This window comes from Sitophilus oryzae, unplaced genomic scaffold (genome assembly GCF_002938485.1).
Source record: "Sitophilus oryzae breed Bouriz unplaced genomic scaffold, Soryzae_2.0 scaffold_2009_pilon_pilon, whole genome shotgun sequence".
In the NCBI taxonomy this organism is placed as follows: domain Eukaryota; kingdom Metazoa; phylum Arthropoda; class Insecta; order Coleoptera; family Curculionidae; genus Sitophilus; species Sitophilus oryzae.
Window position 1 is genome coordinate 305,964 of NW_022146735.1, and position 16,507 is coordinate 322,470.

General features: G+C 30.7%; 1 protein-coding gene across 1 annotated transcript in view; it reads right to left on the reverse strand.

The window, feature by feature from the left end:
• Positions 1 to 16,507, reverse strand: part of LOC115884056 (hemicentin-1-like) — a 372,498-nt gene that overhangs the window by 27,528 nt on the left and 328,463 nt on the right. Inside the window, exon 3 of the mRNA XM_030902507.1 lies at positions 7,600 to 7,810. Coding sequence (XP_030758367.1) covers positions 7,600 to 7,810 — 211 coding nt within the window. The remainder of the gene's footprint in view (positions 1 to 7,599; positions 7,811 to 16,507) is intronic.

A 16,507-nucleotide genomic window follows, 5' to 3' on the forward strand; every position in this document is an offset into this window, starting at 1 on the left:
GTAAATCTAAGATGGCCGCCGATACAAAATGGCGGATTTCATATTTTTCCACAACCCCCTCAATATGGGTATCAAATGAAAGGGCTACACAAGTAGAATACTGTGATTATGACAAAATTTAAAATCCAAGATGGACGTCGTTACAAAATGGCGTATTAGGTGAGGGCATGAGCAGTCGTGTCCAGAACAGTTGTGTCCAAGATTGTGTGACGTTAGAAGGACAGATAAAAAAAATAGGTGATTAGATGTATCTACGTAGTTAGCGGTAGCTTTACCACCCAAGTTAAGGTAATAGGTTAAAATGTGCTGAGGACTGTATGGCATTAGGGTGGCTAAAAATGTAATGTCGCAAGCGTTTCCCCTCAAGATTGGGCGCCTCTTGTTGTATATTATAGCTTTGCCCCTCTACTGGACCTCTGGGGTCGACCGTTAAAATGTCCATTACTCGTGGGAACAACATGGAAACAATAAATAAAAACACAAACAAAAATAAAAACGAAACTGCTACACAACGAAAAAGAAGGCTCGAAAAGGCGAAAGAAAAGTATAGAACGAAACGTGCAAAAGAAAGTGAAAATGAAACTTATAGTCGACTACAGAAACGAAGAGAACGGTTAGCAACAGAAACACCTGAGCAACATGATGCCAGGTTAATAGCACAACGTGAGAGACAAAGGCAGCTGGTAGAGTCAGAAACACCTGAGCGTCATGAGTCCAGCTAGCATCACAACGTGATAGACAGAGAGAGTTGTTAGCGGCAGAAACACCTGAGCGTCATGAGTCTAGGCTGGCATCACAACGAGAGAGACAAAGAGAGTTGTTAGCGTCAGAAAGACCTGAGCGTCATGAGTCTAGGCTAGCATCAGAACGCGATAGACAGAGAGAGTTGTTAGCGTCAGAAACACCTCAGCGTCAGATTGTAATAAATTATCAGGTAAAAAACCATGTAATAATACTAAGGTAAAAAACCTAGTAATAAATAGAATGAGGAATATTCGGTAGGCATTTCCGTTAAATACTAAAAACTAGAAAATAAAAAATCGGTAAAAAAAGTTTTAAGTTAAACGGTTTTATCTTATGTGCACTGAAAACTAGAAAATAATAATAACAATTAGGTATTTTGAACTTCTAGTTCAGAAATATTTTAGTACTAGGCAGAATAGCTTTTAGGCATATTAGACTAAAATAAAAACGTGGGGCCCATTAACTATTGCTGTAATACTTTCTTCTATACTAAGTGTGGATTGCATCGACTTACTATAATCGTAACTGGAGATTTTGACAATCAATAACCAGCCGTGGCGGCTTCACCAGCGAACGCCGAGCTCATGATCTACCAAAGTATAAAGATATGCTTTGCCATAGGTAGGATTTCAGAGGGGCCCCACGTTTTTATTTTAGTCTAATATGCCTAAAAGCTATTCTGCCTAGTACTAAAATATTTCTGAACTAGAAGTTCAAAATACCTAATTGTTATTATTATTTTCTAGTTTTCAGTGCACATAAGATAAAACCGTTTAACTTAAAAGTTTTTTTACCGATTTTTTATTATAAAATGCGGGCAACGCAAAGTTATAGGTTTTATCTACTAAACTTAAAAGCACAGGTTCTATTTCTAGTTGTGGTATTTATTTTATTAATATTTTAGGTACCTATTGAGATTAACTATGCGGAGGTAAATATATGAGAGACAAAATAAGGGTAGAAAAAAACATGTCTTTTATATGTTTAAACAAAACATGTGATTTTTGAAGTAAGACTTTTTTACGCGTTCTGGAGTAAAAATTGAAGGTCGTGACACAGAAGCTAGCGAGACGAAAAATGGTAAGGACGCGCGCTTAAAAATACGTAGTAACGCCACGTGTATTTGTGAGTACTCCACGTGCTTATCAAATATTTTTATTTTAATACAAATTTTGTGAAAGTGAATCAAATTATTTATTAATTTTTAATTCTACGCGTATAAAACTATTTGTTACACGCACAAAACTATTTTTTACGTGTAAAAAATATTTTTATAATCTATTACTTTTTCAAACTTTTTGGTAAAAACTTTTAAATATATGTTGTTAAAACTGTTTTTATATATTTAGAACCAAATAACTATATGAGTGAAAAATATTAGGTAATATCTATTTGAGTTATCTTTTTTTTAACTTATAAATTGAGGTTTATGTACCTTTTTTCTTATTTCTGGAATCCTGATGGGTTGAGGTAAGAGAATTCAAGTCTGCAACAAAAAACCTGGTAAATCGAATTATTTTTTTAATTTTAAAAGAATTAATAACTATAACTCAATTTTTTCAAATAGAACGAGAGTGGCTCATTAGCATATTTGAAAAAAGCATTTTTTACGAATAATTTGGTACCCCATAGGTACTTGCTATTTTGAAACAAATTGTTATGAACCCAGCCATTGCACTATATGTTAAAATTTATAATACTATTTTTTTAAGTGCACGTCATTTTATTGAGAATGTCATTTTCTATCAAATAAAGTAAAAAAATACCATTATAAACCAATAATTGTAGTAATATCCGGTAAAACAGAAAGTGACCGAAAATAATTGAATACGTCAACCAATCCTGATTTATGTCATGTACTAACATATCAAAACTCGATTTTTTCTCTGAGAAAATAAAAATGTTATAGGGGTTGTCCACTTTTGAGAAACACCTGGTATATTTATTTTTGTTCTTTAAATATATTCTGCATAGAATGAATACAATTTTTTATTATATTACTGTAACGTTTTAATAAAACGATACTATTGGCAACCCAACATACACCCTACCGAATTAGTTCTGACTAATTTCGGACACTCTGTGGATCGTACTTGCCCTTGTCGGCGCAGAACTGGAGCATCTTTTTGACCATCGGAAGTCACCATTTTTGATTCAGATTTCGTGGCGTAAACATCGACATACTTATCTGAAGTCATCCGAAAAAGTTTAAACTTTTTAATTCTATTAACTTTTGGAATGTAGTCCTAGTGGTTCCTGGCATTTGGGGAAGGAATCAATTTTAAGTTTTCATGGGTATTTTTGTGGTAAGTTTGATCTTCATCACATTTTTACTCTTTTGGTTCAACCTTATCTCTTTACAGATTTTCTAAACGTGGTTTTGGTTGTCCTGTCATGAATTTAATTTTTGAGTAAACCCTCAGCATTGTGAGGTAAGTTCTAAAATTTCTAAAATGCATTTTGTGCATAAGTTGTGTCGTTTCCAGGGTTTTACCGCCCAGTTACATGGCGAGTTATATGTCGTGATTGGTGGTTTGAGGTACGAGAGCCTGTATCTATGATCCATGTTTGATTTCCACATGGCTGGTGGTATTGTAAGGGGCTGTTCGAGGCTGTGGTAGATTGGGGATGAGCTCCCACACCTAGCGTCCACACACCATCCAGAAGGACGAGCCAAAGCCTGGAATTGCACCGGATAATCAGGCCAGATTTCACATTTTTTTAATAACTCATTTCAAATCTATTTACTTACTGTTGACGAATTACGTAATTAATTATGTAATTATTAGATATCAATTTTGAATTTCATTATTAAAATATAATTTTCTTAATTTTAAATATACAAATTTTTATATATTTTAATATCTTGTCAAGTATTTTGTGATGGTGTCACTTGACATATTTATTTAATTAACTTTTGATTGATTGACGGAATTATGTGCGCATACAACAAGGTTCGTGAACTGCGTTAGTTTGAGGTACTTATTTAACTTTATTTTGCGTAATTTTATATTAATAATGTCAATGATTTTTGATCAACAAAGCAAGTGATACTATTTTTTTTTATCATACATTTAAATGTTGATTACTTATTTTTCTTAAATATTAATTCATTTTAAAAACCTAACTTCATCCACATCAATTGTCTAATATTTTTTTAATTATAAATAAATTTAAGTTGGGGTAAAGAGATCTATTATTTCTGAGTGAATGTCCTGGCGCCCAATAATTATTGTTTTATTGATTAATTATAACACCTAATAAAAAAAATAAAAAAAGAAAAAACGAACCTACGACTGCTCCCAAAGACGAAAAGCTGCCGTTTGCATTGTGTCAAGAAAACGTTACATTACAAAGATATAAATGTCAACAAAATAAAACGCTAAATCACAACAATACACAAAATCACTGAAAACGTCAAAATTAATAAATGTAAAGATAGTATGAACAGAGACAATGGCCCAATTCCATCCAGTTCTCCGTTCCTACTGCTCTAGTTTCGTAGGTAATTAATTGTTACGCTCGGTTGGTTTTGACTCGCTTGAATAGTTTTTGCCACGCCTACTCGCCACTACTAATATATAAATTATCAATTTGTAGATATTAATTTAGTTTTAATCATCTGCTGATGATACTAAAATGGTTAGCGAAACGCGCGTCTAGTGCAAAAGTAAAAGCCTTTTGGTCTATTGTGGTGATTTAATGTTTTATTTTGCAAAAATATGTATTTCTTAAATACATTTCAAGTTACAAATTATACTAGATTCTCCGAGGTAATATACTAGATACTATAAAAAAAGTAAAGTACATCTACTGTATTTGTGTCTATGAAAGGAATTTCAAGAATGCAGACACAATATTGGAGTGTGACTAATATAATTTACTACAAAACACTACCTAACCCACGTGGACGTACTACTAGGTAAATGAATTTGTAGATATAGTATGACTTTTTTTGAAATTTTGGTTTCGGAGATATAAATTTAATCGGACCTTTTTAAAAAATTATTTTTTTTCAGAAACTATTTGAGACAGAGTTTACCAAAAATGTTTTTTATACCTACTACTGGGTAAATGAATTTGTATATATTGTATTACTTTTTTTGAAACTTTAGTTTCGGAGATATACATTTAATCGGACTTATTACTAAAACTTAAACTATTTGAGGCAGAGTATATTACTGTGAAACACACTCCGCCCATTCATTAATTCGCTACTTGCAAATTTGTCGAATTTTTATTGACGGCCGCATTGTCTAACTTTTTACGAGAAAGATTGATTAAATCGGCAGTAGATGGAGCTTAGAGAACAGTACAGTTATTATCATTAAAATAGTTGCGTGATCTTATTGACTGTTTATTGTTTTTCTTCTTGATTTTCTAATTTTTACAAAGATTTTGTTTTAATTACGTAGAAAGACGTTAAAAAAGTAAAATTGATTTGGTATTTCTGAAATTTTTCTATAAGTAAGTAATGTTACTCAAAATATTTATAGCACGCCCATGAATTGCTCGCTCGCCGTGAATTTTGTTTTCCCCCTTACGGATTCCCCCGTTGCTACAGTACGCATTGCGGCATGCTGTATATTTATTATTATAATTTAATAGTTTTTAAAACCTTTTAATCACTCTGTATGCAAATAAAAATGAATAATGTTCATCAATTCTCAATATTCGCCGATAATTATTGTTTGGACATTATCTAAACAACCGTTTTAATCACCTCTCAGGTTAATTGATTCTAGTTTGTGGATGATTATTTTACCTTGTAAATTAGGTTACTCAAATTATTTGTGTAAAATAATTAGTATTTTATTCTCTCCTTTACTGTAATGGAGTGAAATTATATAGAGGTACTAGAAGTAGCGATATTGAGTATGTAAACTAATTAAATGATAATTTAATTAATATATTGGATTTATGATTTCAATTCCATTAATTTAATTTTTTTTGGTGGATTTATCCATTACTGTTTAAATTTAAAATTTAGTTTACCAAAATTAAATAAACATTATTAGTACTCTATAAAAATATAAGCTATAGCAAAATGATTGTACAATACCAGTAAGTGCCCTGTAGTATCTAACTTTTCACATATGGTTACATATGTTTTATTTGTAATCTTTACATATGTTTAATTGTAAATATTTTAAAAACACTTCCTATTAAATCAGATTATTCTATTTCCAGAAATAAAATAGACACTAGTTTATGACACTCATCTGGCAGATTTTTTGTTCTTAAAAATACCAATTTTCTGTTTCTCTCTAAAGTTGGATCCAGACGACTCGTGTACTTGACAGACATTTGTTATTGGGATATACTTGCCATGAAGTTACTAAATAAAAAAAAATTGTGAAAAAACTTGAAAAACAATTTAAAAATACTATTAATATATAAACTCATTTAAATATTATTTATTTGTAAATAAATTATGTTTACTTAAGAATGAAATTATAATTCTCTGTATACCGAACCTTCAAAAATATTAATATTAAATTTTACGACTTTCATTTTTTCCAGAATATATCAAATCCATGATAATAATCTTTTTGTTCATTTTTTGTCGGATTTACATTTTGTTTACATAATTTTAATTAGCTCATTTATTACACAAAAAATCTTCTAAATATTTATTTTCGTCAGATATCTGATCCTTTTAATTAACAGGGGTTTTAATACTCATTAATTAAACATTTTTTTAATTAAAGGCCTATTTATTTATGAACAGTATTTTTTACGTCAAAAATATTTTTGCGTAAATAATTATGACATATAACTCTCGTTTATATGATTTTTCGGAATAAAAATAATTAACTTTTTAAAAATGTTACATAAATTTTAGAAAATGGTAACCATAACCTCATTAATTATGAAAAATGATACTAGAATTTTTTGAAAAATGAAGTAAATCTTTAAATAATAGTACAATAGTGCTTGTTACAAAAAACATAATAAAGTAAAGTATTTTGTCAATAAAACGTGTTAACCTGCTAACTCTATTTTTACGTTAATTAAATAATACGCTTGATATATAATTTTTACGTTAAATTTTTAACTAAATATTGAGTTTTTTTGTTCCCCAACAAATATTGTTATCTATAATATTAACGTATACATATACTTATGCTACATGTGTACATATGTTTTGTACCGTTTTTATTGCTCACCTGTAAAATTAGGAATAATGGAGTTAGCTATTTAAATAAATAAATGCCTTCATTGTCAATTTTTTTTACAATTTGTAGACAAAGGTAAAGTAAACAAACAAAAAAAAATACAAAACAAGTATACAAATTACATTGTCAGTCTTATTGTTTAAAATAAACATTTATAAATGGTTACAATGTCAAAGAATAAAAAAAAATAAAGAAAAGATTCAAAAATATTTACTATATTTATAGTAAATATAGCATATTTATAATAGCAAATATTAGACCAGTGTTAACAAGATCAGATTTGTACGTATGCACTCCAAAACAATAGTAAGTTTTGGCGGCAAGCCGAGCATTCCAGTCTAAACTTGTTTCGTTTATCTACGATGATGGATAATAATTTTAATATACTACTGTCACCAGGGCTACAATGATATTTCCTGATAGAAATATAAAGTAATAAGTTGTCGAGATTCTTAATAATAAAAAGTGTGCTTTTAATAGTTTTTATCACTTTCAAATTAGCATTGCAAGCGTACTTTGGTTGCTGTTTATTAAACATACAAGCTCTTGTTTTTAAATATTTTTAAAATATTTAGAAAAAATATGCGGTATTGAAAATACAAAGTATTAAGTAGCAAACATAAAATATATATTATAGAGATATTCTCAAAAATCCCTAACATAGAGCAATACTAACCGTCAATATAGAGCATCACAGGTAGACTAATCTTAGGTTCAGTATTCACTTGACATTCATACACTCCTGCATCCCTTTTCTGTACGTAATCGATGTGTAGATCCCAGTCATCACTGTGTTCAGGATGGCGAACACTAAATCTTCCGTCTCCAGTGTAGGTGTGTATTCCGGAGGTCAAAATATGCAGATCACGCTTACGCATCCAAGATACCTGAAAAAAATTGTTCGAATAAGCACGCTAATTACAAAATTTCACAAGGCTTCGTTTTTATATATAAAATTTTATGTTAAACTTAAGCGTTTTCACATGCGACGGACCGGCCGCGACGGGCCGTCCGTCGTGTTTTTTCAAGGTAGCCGTCGAATAAACTCCGTCGGATGGAGCATACGCGCCCATGTGAAATTGTTCATATAAACTCATGGTACTTACTCGAGGTCACGGACGCTCCGTCGCTGTTACAGCGCTTTCACATGCGACGGAGCGTCCGTGACCTCGAGTAAGTACCATGAGTTTATATGAACAATTGAAAAAAAATGTTTATATGAACAAGTGAAAACGCTTAGGGTAAGAGCAAATTTTGCTTATTAACTCAGGTATAGATTTCTTGTTCCAAATTATAAAGGAATTTGTATAGACATGTTCAACATTGTTATTAAGTTGCAATTAGTAGTCGCATATTTTAAAACAAACTTACACTTCAACAGCTAAAATATAACATAGTAAAGAACTTTTAACCTAAAATTCATTTCAGTATTTTGTGACAGTGACATTTGTAATTGTTTAGTAATATAATGTTATATTTTCAAAGGCTTTGCTAAATATAAAATTTGATAATCTTATATTCTCTTTTCCTTTTTTTGTGTTTTTATCAAAAAAATACAGTGGCTTCAATATATTTTGGTTAGTTTTGAAACAAAAGTCGTAAAAAAACTTTAAACCGCTTTCTTGAAAAATCTCAAAAAATTAGTTACGCCACTTGTGATATTGATGCCACAAGACCAAGCAGGCTTTAGAAGCGGCTTTAGCAAGATTGATTGCATATATACACTAAGAGAAACTATCAGGCGAACAAAAGAATACGAACTTCCACTAGCCATAGCCTTTATAGATTTTGAGAAGGCTTTCGACTCGATATATCCTAAGGCAATAATAGAAGCCCTTGCGAAACAAGGTATTGCCAGGCCTTATATAGAAACTACTGCCAATATATATTAAGAATCCAAATCAAGACTAATGATATATAAAAAAAACGGAGTTCCCAACTGGCAAAGGAGTATGACAGGAAGACGCGATATCCCGAAAGCTGTTTACAGCAACATTAGAAGAAATCTTTCGGCAACTGTACTGGACCAGCAAAGAATTAAAAATAGATGGAGAATATCTGAACCATCTAAGGTTTGCTGATGACATTGTCCTAATTGCCAATAGCCCTGAAGAACTACAAACACAAATTAACAAACTAAATACAGCCAGCAATAAAGTGGCTCTCAAAATGAACTTAGCAAAAACTAAAGTAATGTACAACGAACCAGTGGACAGAAAAGACATTCTAATAAATAACAAAGTAATGGAAATAGTAGAAGAATACGTATATTTGGGACAACTAATACACAATTGTGTATTAGCAAAAACTAAAGTAATGTACAACGAACTTGGACAAAAAAGACATTCTAATAAATAACAAAGTAATGGAAATAGTAGAAGAATACGTATATTTGGGACAACTAATACACATTAGTACTAATACACAATTGAACATTTGACAGACAGAAAAGACATTCTAATAAATAACAAAGTAATGTAAACAGTAGAAGAATACGTATATTTGGGACAACTAATACACAATTGTGTATTAGCAAAAACTAAAGTAATGTACAACGAACTAGTGGACAGAAAAGACATTCTAATAAATAACAAAGTAATGGAAATAGTAGAAGGATACGTATATTTGGGACAACTAATACACATTAGTACTAATACACAATTGAACATTTGACAGACAGAAAAGACATTCTAATAAATAACAAAGTAATGTAAACAGTAGAAGAATACGTATATTTAGGACAACTAATACACAATTGTGTATTAGTACTAATGTGTATTAGTTGTCCCAAATATACGTATCCTTCTACTATTTCCATTACTTTGTTATTTATTAGAATGTCTTTTCTGTCCACTAGTTCGTTGTACATTTCTTTAGTTTTGGTAAGTTCATTTGCTAGAGATCTCTACTACAAGAAATCAACAGAAGAATTAATTTTTAATTAGAATGTTTATCTAAAGAAGAAAACATTTTACCAATGTATATTGCAAAACACAATAGAAACATTTCACTCAAGGCCTCACAGGTCGCAGTGTTTCCGGCAGAGGATGGCCCCCTCTTATTGAAAAAAAAATGTGTACTACCAGTGATGACTTCCGGATGCGAAACCTGGACACTTAAAACAGAGATGTTAAGGGTTTTCATACTTAGTTGATGGTTTGTGCTTTTTGACAGTCGATTCTAATAAATTCTAATTAAAAATGTTTTTTAAATGTTTACGAAACCTAAATGCTAAGTGGATGTGTGTAAACGCCCCATATATATTCTCTAAGACAGTTAATATTAAATTTATTAAAGAAAAATGTTTATCTTCGTTTTTCATCTTCTGTTGCTTGTAGGGATCTATAAACACGTAGAAAAAGAAAATACGATAAACAACAACACAACAGCAGGATCCCAAGAGGCACTACTCTAATCGAAAAGGAAACCCATCCCCCCGTTTCTGTCAAAATAGGGCATTATTTCTTTTCCCCTTCTCTCAGGTGTTCCCAAGCGCGTGAAAAGGAGATTTTTACACCATTTCCTTGGGAGAGACATAATACGTATCGGTGTGTGGAAATGATCGATATCTTTAATTTTCCTTTTCGTAATTTTCCGGATTATGATTCGCAGGTTATTGTTGGTTGAGTGTTCTGTTGGGTGTTAGAAGAATTTAATTAAAAATGGTGTTTATTTTTATATACGGAGCGATTAACAATGATTGAAATAGTTGACTATTCTGATTTTGCTAGTTTGGTTGGCAAAATATTTAAGATATTCGAATATTTATCGGCTGCTGTTTCTAGGCGTCAAAACAAACCAAACCAAAAATATCAGTACTATTTTCATGAATATTTTAGCAAGCTGTATATAATTATGTCAACTTTAACTCGTCAACTCGGCTTTTTATAATCTTTAGTATTTGGCATATTATACAGGGTTAATCGAGGGGTTGTTTTTTACCCTAACTTTAAAACACCCTGTGCAATAATTTCATGTGTAAATTTTCTTAAAATATAATTTTACCGTCAGAACCATGTCTTCTGAACAATTTGTTTTTTGTATTATGTCAATACATGCCTTGGTTAATTTTTAAGAGCGAAATGAGCTTGCCATCAACAGTTTTCAATTTTGGCTCTTTTTTCTAATTTGTATGAATTAATATATCAAAATATATAATAGGGTGTTTTAAAGTTAAGGTAAAAACAACTCCTCGATTAACCCTGTATTATGCAGGGTTAATCGAGGAGTTAGTTGTACTTCTTCGCTGTTATTATATGCCAAATACTAAATACTTTATAAAAAGCTGAGTTTACGAATTAAAGTTGACATAATTATACCGTGCTGGCAACTGTTACTTTTGGGTCGGCATTTACATGTGTGGAAGTAAATCGCATAGGGATCTTATTAAGTCGGAGTGAGAGAAATGCGACCGACCGACGCGACGCGCGACGGTGTGCTGTTGCGGCGTTGATCAAGTAAAGTAAAATCACGATCGCAAACCGCTTATTTTTAAAATACTTTTTTTTCAAGAGATAACGAGATAAAATCATTAGACATGTTTCTGAGCATCTGAAATGGATTTATAAGGATATCGTTAGGGTGTCATTTTTTTTATAACGAGAAAACGTCAGTAATCGCGATAATTTCAAAACTCAACTTTTTAACACATAACAGGCCATAACTCAAAAACCACTTTAGATATTGAAACTTTTTTTTATTTTCAAGATCGGATATTTTACAATACGTTTACATAAGAAAAATTCGATAAGGTTGTTTTTTCTATTCAAAAATTGTAAACAATCCATCCATTTACTTTTAGAGCGTAGCAATTTTCAGCGATCGTGTAATTTTTTATTGATAAAGATTTTCACATACTGTCTACAAAGAAAATACAGCAGAAATATTAACAAAGTTCTTGAAAAAACTACAATCTATTATTTCTAATAGATTTCGAGATACCGATTTTTGAATTCAGAGTTCTAATAGCGCGACCACTATCAAACACCCACTCAATTCCACTTATTTTTACCAAAAATGCAAGTGTTTCTAGCTTGCACTTAAAAAAATTCAAGCTATAGGGAAAATTACAACGATTCGTTAGTAAATGAACAAATTAAGTATCACGAGACGTAATTAAATCGTGAAGCTGAACGCATGACGTACACGTTTCCCTAGAACTTTAAGTACTGACAGAGGTATTGATTGGGTCGACCGGTCAACTGCGACAAATCTGCTATATCCCCTTCCACGTCTCTTCGATGTGCCCAGTTTCTCGGTTTATTTCATATGTTTGGCAACGTGTTTACTGTCCTCTCTTTGTTCGGTACATTATAAACGCATTGTACTCTTCTTACATACGGAAATCTTGACCCAAGACTAACCTTTGCCAGCCCTTAGTATACACCTTGCTAAAAAATTCATGAAAATGGGGCTAAAAATAACAAAAATATAACACTTTAAATTTGACCAAAAATTTCTGCGTTGCGTGTATTTTAGACAAAAAGGTTTCAGATAAAAGTTGAAGATAACTACATCCTTAATGAGATTGTGTTCTCTGTTTTTGTCTAAGCCCTTCTCATTTTTGACATATGACACAAACATACGTTTTTTAAATGGAAACCATAGTTAGCCTTGACTTCATGAAAAGTGACATTTTTTAAGCTTTTCAGCGATATAACCTATAATACGGTTTTTTTTTCGAAAAATTACCGAGTTATAGCCAATTCCTATCTGTTTAAAAAAAATCACTTAGTTAGCCATAGAAAAATCGTCGTTGCTCTCAGAGATGTCGAGCTGTCACATCCAAATAAAAATATTTTATCGAAACTTAACTAAATTGTAAAAATGATTTTTTGAATTGAAAAGAGACGTGTGGTTTTTTGATTTTATTTTGTATTAGTGATAAAATTTCCAAAGTATTATAAACACATTTAAGAAAATACAATTTTGTTTTAAGTCTTTAAACCTTCATCTCTAATTCATATTGTTTATGGTAACTTTAACTTCTTTATTATATAGTTGCTATTATACTTAAATCCTTAACTAACTTTGACTGGGAATAGATGTTAAATTTTCAAAGTTTCGTTAAAGTTTGTTTGAACAAAAAGTAAGTTAATACAAAACGTGTGAGCTCTAAGATGTCATTTTATGGTGTCTGTATTATATGAAATTAATTTTAAGTAAATTAATTTGAAGTTTTAAAACCTATTAAACTATTTATTCTTAATGTTATACTAGACATAACAAAAATAAAATAAGGAATTTTTGCACATTAAATTAAATTTCTGCCAACTCTATTAAGTATTACTTTGTGTTGTGATATTTCTGTAAAATTTGATAATATTAGAAGATGTAATTAAATGGTTGTATCAACAAACATTTCAAAACTCTTCTAGTTATACTTCTTTCGCTGTTTTATACTTTCCTAGGAGAACCAAGAACAGGCAGTAAATATTATTTAATGTTATATAAATTTCGAAAAAAGTTTTAATGGTTTTGGAAAATTTATTTTTAGATTTCTATACCTTTCAGAAAATAAAAAGAACCCAGAAAAAATGTAGCCACTTTCGTCGAACAAACTGCTTTCGTGAAAGTCGCAAAAAGAAATAAATTTCATCTTATTTTGGTCAATTATATAAAGTTTTTCAAGTTTTTTTTAAGTTTTTTTTCAAATAAAATAAATCTCCTTATTGAGTTTTTATATTTGAAAATATTGTAAACAGTAATGAGATAATAAGAAGACTGAATTGAAAGAAATTTATTCTAATAAGCTTTTGATTCTGTTGAGTCAGTGGTGGCGAGTGGTTCAATATCTTAGGGGACCCAGAAAGTTGTATTAGCCACCAATAAAGTTTGGATACCATCTCGTATATGTTACTAAGAACTGGAGTAGCTGTAAAAAAGACATCACACGATAGGTAAATTACCATAGATTATAATACTGTAGATATATAAGGCCAAAAGGTACTAGTTTTAGAACAATTAATATTATAATAATTTTAATAATACATTTTAATAAAATAACTATATTGGATTTTAGCAGTTTTATACAGTTTTTTTCATAATATTTTTGAAGTAGTCATTTTTCATTAAAATTTTTATTTCGATTTCATGCTTTGTATTACAATTATACCCAACTTCTTTATTTATAAAATAAAATAAACTACCCTGAAATTAAAACGAGAGACACATTTATATGAGGGGACACACATTTATATGAAGGATTTTGTCGTTGGACAGCCTTCATATCAACACCATAAGATCAGCATTAAAAAGGGTTCCATCACTACAATATATCATTTTCATACATACCATTCGTATTGCACCTATGAAGCGTTCAATAGATTTCTTTTTCCCGAGGACCTTATTTAGCATAAGCTAATTAAAAATTGAACGAATTGAATTAATTTTGTAAAAAATATTATTTTTAAACATTTTACCAATTTTATATTTAATTTGAATTGGAATGTTAAATCACTGATTAGCAAAATATATTATTGTAGTAGTCTCAGTTAATAATATTATCGTTTTAAACAAGACCAGAATAACATGTGGAATGTCAAAAATATTTGGAGATCTAGACAGCATTCTCAACTTACTACAAATAAGATTTTCAATTTGAATGTCAAGTGAGTTTTGCTGTAGGGTGCAGAGACCTGGAAAATTACATCGCCATTAATTAACAAACTCTAAGTTTTCATAAACAGCTGTCTGCGCAAAATTGTAGGAATATTCTGGCCCAATACTATCAGGAATGAGGGTTTATGGAGCTTAACCAACCAGAGGCAGGTGTATAACGAGATCACATTGAGGAAATGGAGGTGGATTGGTCACACTTTAAGGCGAAGCGGCAACAACATCGTTGGCAGAGCTATTGAGTGGAATCCACAAGGCAGTCGAAGAACTGGTCATCTAGACATACATGGCAAAGGACAATTAAAAAGAAGATCAAAGCAATAAACCGACCATGGCGAGATGTCAAATCAATTGCAAACAACCGAATCCGCTGAAGAGCTTTTATTGAAGCCCATGCTCCACGTAGGAGTAAAGGACAAAATGGATGATTATCGAATGTAATACCACAAGATGTTTCTTACTCAATGCGATACCGGCAACACTACTCCTCCTTCAGAGTCATAGTGTTGCCGGGTAACGCATTTCGTGTCAGGTAAAAGTATTATTCGGTAATCCCGAAACATCGAGTTGTATTCAAAAGATTATACAACGAAATAAAGTACATATATCCTTATCTTTCTTTTGCCATTTGGTAATAAGAATTGACGGGATATTTTGTGAAACTGACAGAAATGACTTCTGAATTAATATTTCAAAAAATTATAATTACAATATGACCGCCAAGCGATAATCACTTAAATGATTATCACTTATTAATCACACCCTTCTATATAGGAAAAATATACATAGAGTTGTATAATCGCTTTAGTATAGCAAGGATTTGTTTTATATAACAAGAAGTTCAATTTTAGTATACCTGAAAACGTACAAATTAATTTTTTGAGGACAACTCTGGAAACTGTAATAAAATTTATAACCTTATTTTCGTTGCGTAAGACTATTGTTTTTTGGAAGTTTTTATTTTGATTTTTAAGCTTTTATATTGCAAAGATGCAAGTGTGTTTAGTTAAATGTTAATGTTATGTTTCTGTATTTATAAATAGTTTTATATCAATTTTTTAAAAATATATATAAATATTCAAATTCATATTCAAATTTGGCGGGTGGATAATAGAACGTCCTTGATATGTTTATGACAGTTCTTCTAGTTATTTAAGGATCTATGTTGATATAAAAAATAAATCTTATTTTTACGAGAGGAATCTCCCCACAATATATGGCACATGTTTTTTGAAACACTCTGTATATGATCTAAGGTCGCAGGAAACAAAGGGTGCGGAAGGGTTTGATCAATTAGATCTAATATTACCTGTAATATTTCCATGAGCAGTGAACGAAGCGATCCATCAACGTCGTAGAATAAATCTGATAAAAGATAACAACACGCGTGGAATTGGAACGTTTGGCATATTCAGCTTTTCATAACTTTTTTATTTTTTCAGATAAAAAAAAAACGAGATTTGATATGTTAGTATATGACATAAATTGGGATTGATTGACGTATTCAGTTGTTTTTCAGTTGTTTTCTGTCACTACCTGTTTCACCGGAAATGATTACAACTTTTGATTTTTAAATGGCACCCTCGGTGTTTTGTTGCTTTATTCGATAGAAAATGACACTCTGAACAGAATGACGTATCACATGTCAGATTTTGACATTTTCGCATATGGTTTATTTGAAATTGTAAAATGCGGTTCATAACGACAATAGACTCGAAATATGTTTGGTACCAAATTATCGTAAAAAAATATTTTTCCAAATATGCTAATGAGCCACCCTCGTTCCATTTAAAAAAATTAAGATATGATTAAAAATACGATTTGGACATCTTTTAACCGGCCAGGACAAGACACGAATAATATTAGACGATCAAATCTATTTTTCCAAGGCTCCTTGATTAAAAATTAGTGTTTTTAACACAGATTAAAATTTAAAATTCAATTTTGTTTGTAAGTAAAAATGTCAA